This window comes from Camelus ferus, chromosome 5 (genome assembly GCF_009834535.1).
Source record: "Camelus ferus isolate YT-003-E chromosome 5, BCGSAC_Cfer_1.0, whole genome shotgun sequence".
NCBI classification, from domain to species: Eukaryota; Metazoa; Chordata; class Mammalia; order Artiodactyla; family Camelidae; genus Camelus; species Camelus ferus.
This window is the reverse complement of record NC_045700.1, coordinates 56,874,080-56,887,671: the sequence shown is the minus strand read 5'-3', so window position 1 is coordinate 56,887,671 and position 13,592 is coordinate 56,874,080. Positions and strand designations below refer to the sequence as shown.

General features: G+C 35.8%; 1 protein-coding gene across 3 annotated transcripts in view; it reads right to left on the bottom strand.

Moving 5' to 3' along the window:
- The window catches only part of ITGAV (integrin subunit alpha V), a 77,765-nt gene that overhangs the window by 38,096 nt on the left and 26,077 nt on the right, over window positions 1-13,592 (bottom strand). For all 3 annotated transcript variants that reach the window (XM_014563032.2, XM_006189240.2, XM_032479882.1), the window contains 3 exons: window positions 9,514-9,605; window positions 6,958-7,072; window positions 2,072-2,133 (listed from right to left, as the gene is read on the bottom strand). In XM_014563032.2, the coding sequence (XP_014418518.2) occupies window positions 2,072-2,133; window positions 6,958-7,072; window positions 9,514-9,605 (269 nt within the window). The remainder of the gene's footprint in view (window positions 1-2,071; window positions 2,134-6,957; window positions 7,073-9,513; window positions 9,606-13,592) is intronic.

The window sequence follows — 13,592 nt, the reverse complement described above, 5'->3', positions numbered from 1 at the left end:
AAAAGCATATACATATGTGTATATATATAACATATATATTAAAGCAAACAAAATCATTAATCTCAAACTCATCTAACTCAGTTTCATAATTTTCACTGTACCTTTTCTAAAACATGATACAATAAAAACCAAAAAGGAAGGTCATAATACACATATTTACTACATGAAAATGTCCAAACATATATACACAGATTCTATGGACCTTGGCTGCTTCACACACTTGGTATGAAGTACTACCAGCAAGTATTACTGGGTTACATTAAGGAAAAAAAAGTCACTTCTTAATTTTGTCTATTACATTTGTGACTACATAGGCAAATTTTCTTTCTAGTAATCACTAAAAATGTTTCAGCTAAATGAACATTTTTAGTGATTGCAGATCTAAACATACGTGAGGTTAGAGGCTAAATTTTTAAGGGCATATTATATACACAAATTACACTCAATTAGCATTTCTTGTATTTGTAACAAATTATAGGTATCTAACTCAAGGTAGTTAGTGTTTAAGCATAATATTTTAAAACTTTCTTCTTGCTGGAGGTAAGAAAAAAATTTTCTCAGTCCAAATGGGCATACAGCCTTTCAAGCTTTCAATAATCCCTTGCACTGGCTCTGTAAAAGACATTTCCTAGGGGGAGGGTATAGTGCGGTGGTAAAGCACATGCCCACCATGCACAAGGTCATGGGTTCAACCCCCAGTACCTCCATCAAAAAAAATATATATATAGATCTAATTATTCTCCACAGTAGAATTTAAAAAAAGAAAAGAAAAAGACATTTCTAAGTTGTCTGCTTTAAAATGACACCATTTTTCAGAAATGAGCTGAAGAGAGCAAACAGTTAATTTAGTGATGTCCATTCATGGCATGGGACTATTCCTGAGGTCACAGTTGTACAAGGATAGGTACAGAAAACATGGACACTTTTTGTTTTAATACAAAACCTATTCATGGCATGGGACTATTCCTGAGGTCACAGTTGTACAGGGATAGGTACAGAAAACAAGGACACTTTTTGTTTTAATACAAAACCTATTTAAAAATATATCATCCAAGTTTAAACCTAACATTTATAAATATTCTTTAACTCCCTTTGTTTCTGTTTCCTTACATTTCCTTACATTATGTGTAATTATGAATTTCAAATTGAGTGAATTAAAATCAGTTAATTAGTAAGGAGAGTTAACTATAATTAGCAGTTCTTAATCTAGAAAAAATTGTTAATAAAGATAAAACACAAATAAAAAATATGAAAATACTTCATTAATTTTTCTGAATCACATGATTTTAGTTTCTGTTGTTTTAATAAATTTAAGATACTTCTGCTTGTATTTTCTAAGGAAGCTCTACTTTTAATTAAGCAATGTATTTTTCAGACTTCTCTAGGAGTAATTAATATTTCCAATTTGATATTTAAGTATTCCTAAATCCCACCAAAAGAAAAAAAAAACACATACAAAAGAAAATTATATAAAGAAAAGTACTCAAGAAAAACTTCCTTTGAAAATATAAATGAAATTCTTAAGAAAAATTGATAAAAAACTATCAACTCTGGAGAGCAAATTAGCTTAGTTAAAAGTATACAAAGCCCTGCATATGAGATTTCTTACAATAATTAGATTGTTTCAGCTTTACCTGGTGCCTGTAGGCATATAATATTCAGCAAACACGCGTGTTTTTCAAATTTTAGGTAACTAAATCATAATTTTGTAATAAAGCTCTCATTGATAGCTTTTGTGAAAGTTCAATTTCAAAGATAGAAAGCTTTAATACTCTATAATTATCCAACTAGAAATGTTAATATTAAGTCATAATAGTTATGTATCTTATATTTAGGAGATTTTCCACTGTCCTTCGTCCCATTTTGATGTCTATTTCATATAAATAATGTCTCCTAGGGAGAGAATAGCATAAGGCAAAGGATATGAAAATGCATGGGTCATTTTTATTCACTGTTTTCATAAAATAGGTAATAGTTACAGAGAAGCTGAAGTATTAACCAGTTAATTTTTAATCATGGTTTAGATAATAAGGTAGATCTGAATCTCATTCAGTCTTAAATGAGAACTTACTTTAGTAAAATCAATGCTGAATCCTCCTTGACAAAATCCCTGTCCATCAGCATCAATATTTTCTAAAATAAAAAGATTGGAAATATACACAAACCCAAAAACAAACAAATAACACAAAACAAAACATGAGAAAAATCTGAAATCACTGTAACTGTACGTTAACGTACTAGTTTCTGAGAGTGTTCATTCACTCAGGCACTTGATGCATTATCACCACCTTCTACAAAAGTTAGTTTGCGTGTTTATCAGCACCCGTTAATCAGATACAGCAACAGAGAGCGATGAAGGTACTTGGATCAGTCACCAGGGAACAGAAAGATCACCTTGGGTGGTGGATTTCCAACCCACAACGAGATTATAGTTTATATCACAGCCCACACAACCCAGCATACGCACATTATAGTTCATTCCATTCTTTTAAAAATTACTGGTTATGACCCACTACTTTGATTTCATAAAACAATTTCTAGTTGTCATCTTCAAGTTAGAAACTCCAATCTGAAATTTCTATTTCTTACAATTATTCCCCTACAGTTGCTAGGTCTCCGCTAAGCTATTACAAATACTAATAAAGAGATACCTGCATTCTTGATACGTACATTTCCTATACATACACTTATAGCCAACAGCGACGACAACAAATCTGTAAAAAATGTAGTTCAGAATTTGGGGAGATGGCCAGACCTTAATTCAAGGCTCTGCAAAGAGCAAAATATGAAAACTACCCTCACAGCATATTTACAAGAGGGGTTTAATGAAAGTGAACTTTTTAAAATATGACATTTTAAAGTATTTTCCACATGATAACAGATTCAGTCATTTTACTTTTATTGTCACTTTTTTGTAGTTCTCACAAAAGGGAACAATTAGCTAATTATTAAATTGGCTAATTATTAGTAGCCAGTTGATTTAAATTGACTCTAATCATGGGTAACACTGTACCTAGAACAGAGGTAAGGATGAACCTGAAGACTTGCCCTTGTTTTGTTTCGAGAACAATAAAGAACAATGAAAAACAGCTACTCTTCAATCATCAAGGAATTCTTGTAGTCAGTATTACAATATTTAAATAATTATGCTATAGTATTCCTGTATTTGCCACCCAAATACAGGAACCAAAAATATCCATTTCCAGTTATAAGGACAACTTGCAAGAATTTTTGTCAAATACTCCCATCAAAAATTTTGAACCCCACAATTACACACTTAATGTCTAAATTTAGAATTTTTTAAATGAAAATGGTCTCAAGAGTATAATGCTACCCTGATGTAAATTTTCCTAACCAAGAGAGAATGGGAAAATGTGGGGCTGGGGTTTCCAGTGACTAGTGAATCATACTAAGGAATTCTGCTCTGACCTCAAGTCAGCTGTTTATTTCCTTTATTCAAGTTGCATCTGAGGAACTATTTCAAGCTATTTATAAAGACATCCTTTTTTGATTACCATACAGTACAATTATCTACTTTATTTGGTTTCCCAGAACATCCAGCTAGAAAACATGACTGCCCTTTAAAATTTTAAATAGGTACAGATTGAAGTGTTTATGCCTATGTAAAGAATTTTATATTGACTATAATGTATTTCAGTAAAGGCTTTTGTTTTTATTTCTGTTTATTTATTTTATCTATTTTTATTTATTTTATTTCTCCCACTTGCTAAGCCTGACAACATTATAAATAATATTATTTATTATGACAGTAAAAGAGCTAATGTTTATTAAGCCCTTACCGTGAGCCCACTACTGTGCTTAAACATTTAAAATCTTTTAAAATCTATAGAGCAATCTTATGAGAGATACTATTATTATTCACAGTTTACATAAAAGGAAACTAAGGCTCATGGCAATTAAGGAACTTGACCATGGTCAACCAGCTAGTACATAAAAGAGAGTGGATCTGAGCTGAGAAGTATCCACACCACTAGGCAGCACGCTCTCAAACCAGCCGTGTACTTATAATTCCCTGAGTAACCATTAAGGGGAAGGCAAAGCAACTAGAAATCATAATAGAAAAATCTATATACAAATAATATTATCATCAGAAAGCAGACAAAAGGAACAAAAGACTCAGTCTGAGCATGAAGCCGAAAGAGTATTTAAGTCATATGATTTGTGGTTCAGGCCCTTTTAGAACAGAAAGACATTCAGTCTGTTGTGTAATGCCAGGAACAGTCACAGGCACAGTTATGAAAAGCCAGAAGCAAACACAATCAGGAATAAGGTAAGGGCTTACAGACAGCCAAGCGCCACAGGTCCACACAGGTCATGCTAAAAGTGAAAGCAAATAAACAAACAAGTGAACAACAACAACAACAGCAGCAGCAGCAAAAAACCCCACAAACTACCAGCACCCAAGCAAGCCAAGTTATCAAGAAGCTAGCAATGTAGCCCTACACAACTGGCATCCTCGTGTAAAATCAGTCTTTGGGTTGCATAATTCACTGAACTACGACAAAGACACAAAATACAAAAATTGCAACTCTGAAGTCTCTTGTCCAAATCAGGGTTTTACCAATGATGAATCTCACCCACGACTACAGGCAGGCTGTCTCAGGGTGTGAGAACAGAACCCAGGCTCAGATTCCCACTTCTGAGTGTTCTTCCCAGGGCAGGCTGCCCCTTGTAATGTGGGCCTCCAGGTAGCTTAACATTTCAAAGGTTGGGCCAAAAAGTACATACAATGATCCAGGGATCCCCAAAGCCAGACTTATTAGGAAGAAAGACATTCCTTTCGATTTTTTTTGAGATTGTTCATTGTGCTTTTTCTAATATTTGAGGTTTATTACCTAGAGCAGGGATCGACAAACTTATTCTGTAAAGGGCCACATAGAAAATGTTTCAGGCTTAGAGGCCATTTAGTCTCTGTGGCAAGGACTCAACATCCCTTTAGAGACAAAATGTAAACAAATGGGCGTGGATGTGTTGCAATAAAACTTTATGTACAAACCAGGCTCACAAGTCACAGTTTGCAGATCTGATTTGGATGTTAACTACTTAAGAAAATAAGGTTAAAGTCTGTTTCCAAAGTAAATAAGTGAAAGCACTATGTAGTAGCTACCCTGTGCAAACACTGCCTTAATCCTTTAAATACACATGAAGGAAAGAACTGGTTGTTACTGCAGAGACAAAATGACGAAAACTACTGGCCGAAAATGGCAGTATACCCTCAAGAGATCATCATCATCAGATGCTGGTTTTCTGGAGGGTCCTCGTACACATCAGGAATTATCCAAATCTGTACTTGTGAAAGCAGAGTGTATTCTTTGTAGAAAAGCTGTGCTTAATACAGAGGGAATTGAAATGGAAAACATTTTCTCTTGTTAGTGATACAGGGAAAAGGTTCCTTTGGAATAAGACAGCCCTGGGTTTAAACCCTCATTAGATCACTCAGTACCATAAGATGCAGGGAAAAAAATGACTTCAACTGTCTGGATCTCAGTTCCCACATGTATTAGATGAGAATAAGGGAGATTTTACGGGTGTGTCCATCATATAAACAGTAAGTTACAAGCCTGGCACACAAGGGTTAGCTCATTCTGCAGAGCTACGAAATTATCCTCTCACAACTGGAACATTTTTGCAATACAGAAATTAAAAACACACATTTAGTCCTCACATTTTCCACATGCCACCAAAGACAACAGTACTATGACCAAAACACCAACATAAAGGTGATGATACAGATGGAGCCACGCACTGAGGATAAAGCTGCCCACCTCCTCCGTCATGTGCAGAGTGTGCTTTCTGATCGACCCTAATAAACAATGTGGTTCGGGGTACATATCATTCTTTTCATGTTTGCCTCCTACTTACAACAAGTAGGGCCAAGGCAGTGGGCTAAAAAATCAATATTTAATGATACCATTTGCAATTTCTCAGAGGTTCAACTGCTTAGAATTTGGAGGACTAAATAGATCATTTGACCTGGTGTCACAGGTCACCTAACACGCAAAAAAAAGAATCCAGCAGTAAGAGTCTTACACATGTACTTTTGTTATTAGTTCTCTCTACTACACTATCTGGAAACCAGCAGAACAGAAAAAGTGCTGTAGGCACAAACACTACATGGCATTTCAATGGGCTGTTTTTATGTTTCTGATATAAAGAGGATCTGGAGTGGTGGCCAATTCAACCATGGTGGAGAAGCAAAGGGAATGCCATCTCCAAGAAGGAAAAAGAAACGAGTTTGGAAAAGTATAATCAAAATTATAAGTGCTCAAAATCATCTTTAGTCACAATATCAATTTCATTTGAAATTTCAAATAATATTAGAGAACAGGCTGAGATCTTTCAGAGCATCAAGAAGAGTAGGTAACAGACTGACAAAGAAACTGATTCAAAGCAGGGAAATTCAGACTCAGACTCCTGAGCCCAATGTTTCACCTTCCTACAGAAAATCTGGCTCTTTTAAAACATAATTTTTTACTTTTAGCATCATTATTAATAGGAAGCTGTATTTCCCAAATTTTGGTAGCCATCAGAATTACCTTGTAGAATTCGTTATAAATGCAGGTGGCCAGGCCTCACTCAGACCTGCTGAATCAGAATCACTGTGGGGCCTGCATCTCTGTTAGAGAAGCCCAAGAGAGCATCTTTTAAACTAATAGTAACTAAAAATGCAGGTTTCCATCAAATATAATTACTGCTGACCAAGGAAGATGAAAAATAGTTCTTGGGGAGACAAGCCTGTTGACTGCATATTCACAACTTCTTTACATGATTAGACTGTTTTCATGTTGCTGTCATCAAATATCACAGTATGTCTACAAGTTTTTAAACACACACACACACACACACACACACACACACACACACACACACACACACTTTTAAGAACCTAGGCTTCCCAGCACTCTTTCTAAAAGCTGGGACAACTTCTTTACATACTTGATCTGCATGGAGCATACTCAACAGTCTTTGTTCCATCCTGAAGAAAGCATGTTCCAACAGGTTCTCTCTCCTGTTTCATTTCCGTCCTCCAGTGGTACAGGGGGGCACAGGCCTGAAATCAAAGGGGGTAGTCCGTGACATAAAAATTCTCTGAAAAAAAAATCAATGTTTCAGACAATCTATACTACCCAGATTACAAAATCCCTCTAAAAGCATTAATAAAAATCAATCAAATCTATCCTCTACCTTCAATTTCTTACCACAGTAGTGGATAAAAATTTTAAATGTACTCTTCTCACATTCTTCTGAAGTCCATATTTGTAGTCTAGGTATTTTTTTCCAAAATAGTTAGCAAGTCATTATTTCGTGTAGCACCTTTCTCGATGTTAGGTGCTAAGCTGAAGGTCACAGATCCTAATCAACATTTTAACTAAATAACACTCTCATGCATGCAGAATATACCTCTAAATTATAAAGAAAATAGCTTATTAAGTAAGAAGAGAGTAAAAAAAAATGCAATGCTTATTTACTTATTTTGCTTTCAGAGTTACAGATTTCAAATACCATGTATAAGTGGTTGAATGCATGTTTTAATAGCAAAGTGATCTAACAAACTGTAATGATTTAATTTGCTGGGGAAAAAGGTCAATGAATTTTTCCATTATATCCTTTGAAGCAAAACATTATAATACAAGCACTGAAGACAACATTGGGTTATTTTACATTTACCCTAAAAACTGAAAGTAAGGAATCACGGCTACTTCTCTGCACGTACTTGAAGTTTCAGGGTGGATTATTTGCAGCTTCCACTCAGTTTCGCTTCTTTGTACCTCTTTCTGCCTCGAATGCCGCCACTCCCAACCCCTCCCTTCACCTCCACTGGCTAAAATTTGACACATCCTTTAAAATTCTGCTGAAATTTCACTTCCTAAACAAATCCTTCCCTGATGCCCTACAATCAAAAGGAAAAAGAAAGACCATAATAAATACTATGCAGGTAATTAAAATAGGGAAGGGCTCTCTGAGGAAATGAAATTAGAGCTGAAATCAGAATGACAAGGAGCCAGCCCACATGAAATGCAACAAGATGAGCATTAACATGGGCAGAGGGGCAAACACTAAGGTGCCACCTGAAATGACATGGCATGGAAGGAATAAAAAGACCAGTGTAGCTACACACGTAAGGTGGAGAGACAGCAGCCAGTGACCAGATTATGGAGATGCTTATCAAAGCCACCAGGATCAGCATGTGAATTTTACTCTGAGGGTGATGAAAAGCTGCTTGACTGTTTTAATCAAGACGATGAAATGCTCTGGTTCACTCTGGTCCTTCTATAAAGAGCAGATTGTAGCTGGGGCAAGAGAGGAAGCAGAGAGATGACCCATTGCACTGCACCGCACTCACCTGGCCCAGGTGGGTAACGATGAGGGCTTGGGACACACAGAAAGTGTGGAGATGATGATTTATCAATGCCTGTGGGATATATTCTGGAAGCTGGAGGAAGAATTGACAGGGCCTGCTGATGGATGGCGTAGAGAGTAATGCCTCTAAGATGGGGAAGTTTTAGATGGAAACAGTTATTTTTGTGGTTTTTCCTTTATGATGAAGGAGAACAGTTCTATTTTGGTCCACATGAGTCTATATGAGTAACATATGAGCTATTCAAATGGAAATGCCAAATAGGTAGTTGGGAAATATGACTTTAAAGATCCCAGGAGAGTGAAGAGGTAGAAATACAGATTTGGGGATGATGACAGAAAGATAGTATTCACTGTCACAGGACAGGATAGGAGCAGCTAGGTAAAAGATGTAGTTTAAGAAGGCAGGGGCCCACAACAAAGGCCAGAGATGACTAGCATTTAGAAACTGGGCAAAGTGGAGCTATTAAAGGAGACTGCAAAGGAGCAACCAGGGAGAAGGGGGAAACCAGAAAGGAACAGTGTCCCAGGAGCCAAGGAAAGAAAAGTATTTCAGAAAGAATGGGTCAAATGACTGTGTGGAATGGTGCTGAGGGGGCAAGAAAAATATTCTTAACCTGAAAGTCACAGGTGACCTTGGCCATGACCCGAGCCTGACTGGCGGGGCTGGGAAGAGGATGTGAAGTGAGGTAGTGCAGGTGGTTACTACAGAAAACACTTTCAACACATCTTTGAAAGGGGGAGCAAAGGAAGGGGGCTGTGGCAAAGGGGAAGACGGGGCGAAGGCAGTGGTGCTTTATTTGTAAGGAGAGGAGGCACTAGGGCATTTGATTGACCAGAGGCAAATTATTCCTAAATCTAGCTCGAGAGAAACAAACTGACGGGAACTAGCAAGTGGGGCAGAAAAAGTAGACACGGTAGGAATGAAGGTGAAAGCTGCCAAAGCCAAGCCTGTGAAGGGTGAGAGAGATGGTATCCTCAGAAGGGGTGGCCTTCGATCACAGCTATGCTGTCTGATGATACCCTCTGCCTGAGCACACTGACTGTTACTATCAGCTTTTAACCATGGAACGTCCTGTGTTTTCACATATATTGACTAAACCTAACCTATGAATAAATATCCAAAACGCTTACCAAAATTTTATCCTGTTTTGACCTCACAGATGCTCCAAACCACTGATGGGACTTGAACTCCAATGGATCATCCTTGGCATAATCTCTATTGCCTGAAAAAAAAAAAAAAAAAACATGTGAAGGGTGAGAAGCAAAATATACTTTCTTAGTATAACAAAGTTTATTTCAATCCAGTCAGATTTACAAATAGTGTGCCTTTGACTAATCAAATACTACCCTAGCTATTTATCTCACATACCTTATACACATTAAGGACTTCCAACTAATTAGAAAAATAAAATACAGGATGACTTAGAAGTGTCTCGGATTTGTTATTAACCCTATCCGTTATCATAATGTGGATATGAAAAATTAAGTGAAGTTTTCTAGTTGCTAAATTGTAAGATAATTAACTATTAAATGAGTATTTATGACTACCTTCCATACTCCCAAAACTTCTATGACCAGAGATATTTCTGAAAATGGAAGGCTATGAAACACATTTGCAGAACACCAGTAATAGAAGACTTAAGTAAAAGACTAAGACCTTGCTAATGACATTATAACACAAGAGTCAGAATCCAGGGGACATGATTAGGCTGGTAAGAAAAACAATCAGATTTGGCACACTACATGCAAACATTTATTTTTCAGCCGACATTACTAAGAAAACCATTCCTGATACACCAGGCACTCACATAAAGCACTGTTGATTTAAAAAGAAAAAGATAGAAATCTTTTCCATGAAAAAGCTCTTGATCTGGTTAATGAAATAATTACAGAAATACATGCATAAAGTATTTTGGGGAGGAGAGACTATTTTTAAAGTCTAGTCTGTTCCTCTTTAAATCTATTTATAATTCCTTACAAACACATATTTCATATTATATTATTCATAAACACATATTTTTATTATTTTATATTTTAATTATATTTTTATAAACACATATTTTAATAACTATATTGGACTACTACATCAGATTAGTGTCAATTTAAGAATGCCAGCCAACATGTTAATATCACCAAAAGGTTTGGTTAAATCTGCTCCCTAAATTCACCCATCTAAGGTAGTGCTTACGGGTTACTCAATTATACTCTGAAGACTTAAGACCAATTAGAGAGTTATAATTAACGAACATTTCAATAATACCAGAGGTCTTATAGGAAAGGAGAAGGGGATAACATTTCATTGTACTCGTCTTTGAACTTCATTGTTTTGAAAAAAAATTTTTTTAATGTATCAATCTCCAAAGGCCTCTCTCTATCTGTACTCTAAATACCACTGTTCTTTGTCAGTGGCCACAAAGACACCTTTTATTAGTAAAGGAGAAATAAACTAGCTACTACATGCCTGTTACTTTGTAAACCAAGGTTTCCCAACAGTGGTTGGCTTGCCCTTGAAGCCTATGTTCACGTGCTGTCCCCACTAGAAACAATACACATCAGTGACCTACAGGTCACCTAACAGTCGACATGATCCCTTAAATTTCCCACTCTCCCATAGTTAGGTTAGAGCCACGTAACTCCTTCCTGTCAATAAGCTAAGACCAGAAGTGGCAAGTATCTCTTCCAGTTCAAGTCAGTTAAGAACAGATATAAGTTCACTAGTCATCAAGGAAATGCAAATCAAAACCACAGTAAGATATTATCTCACACCAGTTAAGAAGGCTATTATCAGAAGATGTGGAGAAAAGGGAGCCTTTACACACTGTTGGCTAACAATGTAAATCGGTGCAGCAATTATGGAAAACAGTATGGAGGTTACTCAAGAAGCTAAAGATAAGAACTATGGTATGATTCAGCAATCCCACTTCTAGGTATATATCTGAAGGAAATGATACCACTATCTTGGAGAGATATCTGTACTCCCATGTTCATTGCAGCATTATTCACAATAGTCAAGATATGGAAGCAACCTAATTGTCTATGGTCGAATGAATAAAAAAAGAAAAAAATGTGGTATATAAATAAAATGGAATATTGTTCGGTCTTGAAAAAAGAGAGGAAATCCTGCCATGTGCAACAACATGGATGGATTTAGAAGACATTATGCTAAGTTCAAATAAGCCAGACACAGAAAGACAAACACTTATCATACCACTTGTACGTGAAATATCAAATAGTCAACTCAAAGCAAACAAACACACACAATGGGTATGAATCCTCCATGTTTTCTCTCTCCTATCCAAGAGGTTGGAAGAAGAGATGGTGTGGGGTCCCTTGATGGAAGCAGCCTCAGTCCAAGTTTCTAAACCACCAAGAACAGCCAAATGACCCACATAAGATGATGACATGAGCAAGAAATTAGCCTTTTTTTAAGTGAATGAGATTTGGGGATTTGTTTGTAAATACAATGTTACTACAGTATAGCCTAGCACAGTTTGAGAAATATATATTGTAAAAATAAAATGCTATATCCAAAAGGACCTGACCTATAACTTCAAAGAAGCTTAGCCTCTAGAAGTGGATTCAATTGACAGTGTTTTCAAGGATTTTAGCCATAAAATGTATGGTTACAAGTTATTTAATAGGATGTTTAAAAAATTCCACTGCAAGCTGTGTTCTCTCACTGTGTTGCTGGCTTTCTATTCTACTCCTTTCTACAAAGGAAATGAAGACTTTCCCCCCTTACGTTAATGAAGCTGGGAAAATACAGTATGACAGTGAAACAGCTGGTGCTTGGAGGTATTCATGTAAATTCATTGTCCTTTGAGACCATAAGCATCATGTTCAACTTAGGTAAAGTTAGCCCGAGGGAACTGAGTTTATGAGCTAATATTTCTGAGGAAAAAGTACAACATTCTCACAACTCTTCCTTCCACTTTCATTTAAAACAGTCTTTTCAGCAAGACCCTAAAGATGTCCAAGAAGAAGCAAAACTTTTCTGAAGTACCACATTAGAGAGGTTCAAATTAAGGCTCCATATATTTCCTCATACTGTCTAAAACTTCAATTCAAAAAAAAGGGTGGGGGAGGAGATAGCTCAGTAGTAGATGTGTGCCTAGCATGCAGGAGGTCCTGGGTTCAATCCCCAGTACCTCCATTAACATAAATAAATAAACAAACAAACCCGATTACTTCCCCCACCAACCAAAAAAATAAATAAAAAATAAAAAAGGTGCAGACCCAACATCTCTATATTCTTTCCAATAGAAAATATTCCTGCCTACAAGACATCTGATAGTTTCTTCAAAAATGTCAATATTATGAAACACAAAAAAAGTAAGATTCAAGATTAAAAGAGAACAATGAGACATAGCAACCCAATGCAAGATGTGATGCTTAGTTGAATCTTCTATCTGAAGAAATGTTTTCAAGTTACAAAGGGCTTTATTAGATAACGTACTGTAATAATGACACATTTCTACTGTGTGATGATAGTATTGTGCTTATGTAAGGGAAGGTCCTAGTTATGAGACATCCCCTGAAGTATGTAGGGGTAAAGTTTCATGTCTGCAACAATACTTGAATCTAGGTGAAGGGAGTATTGTTCATTATATTACATTTTCAAATTTTCTGAAGTTTAAAAATTTTCAAAATAAAAGTACAGCAATCAGCAAGTACACATTTATGTGCTATAAGGCCAACAACAGGGTATCTTCTATTTCTCTTCATTCAAATTCTTTATTATTATTTACTTTGATTATAAAATATTTTTTGAATTTATATTTATAAAATATAAAATAAAGCAAATGAAAGCATAAAACTTAAAATAAAGCCATTTGTAAAGATGAATCTAAATACCAAAATCCCACCATAAAGAAATGACCTCTGCTATCATTTTGTTGTCTACCCTAAAGACCTGTTTCATGAATACATCATTTTATATGTAAAATAGATAATTTAAGACAATATTTAAAAGACATTCAAGTTATTATTACATATAAGTGTTATGTTCCTCTTTGCCCTGAAACAATATGTTAATAAAGGTAGACCTATGGCATCATTTTCACTGTTGTATAGTACAACACTTACAGCCATACAGCAATTTACTTAATCAGTCCCCTATATCTCCTTCAGTTTCAAGTTTAGGAATATTTCTAATTTGATTTAAGAGACCTACATGTTCCCTCAAAGTCACACCTACTTCCTCTTCCAAC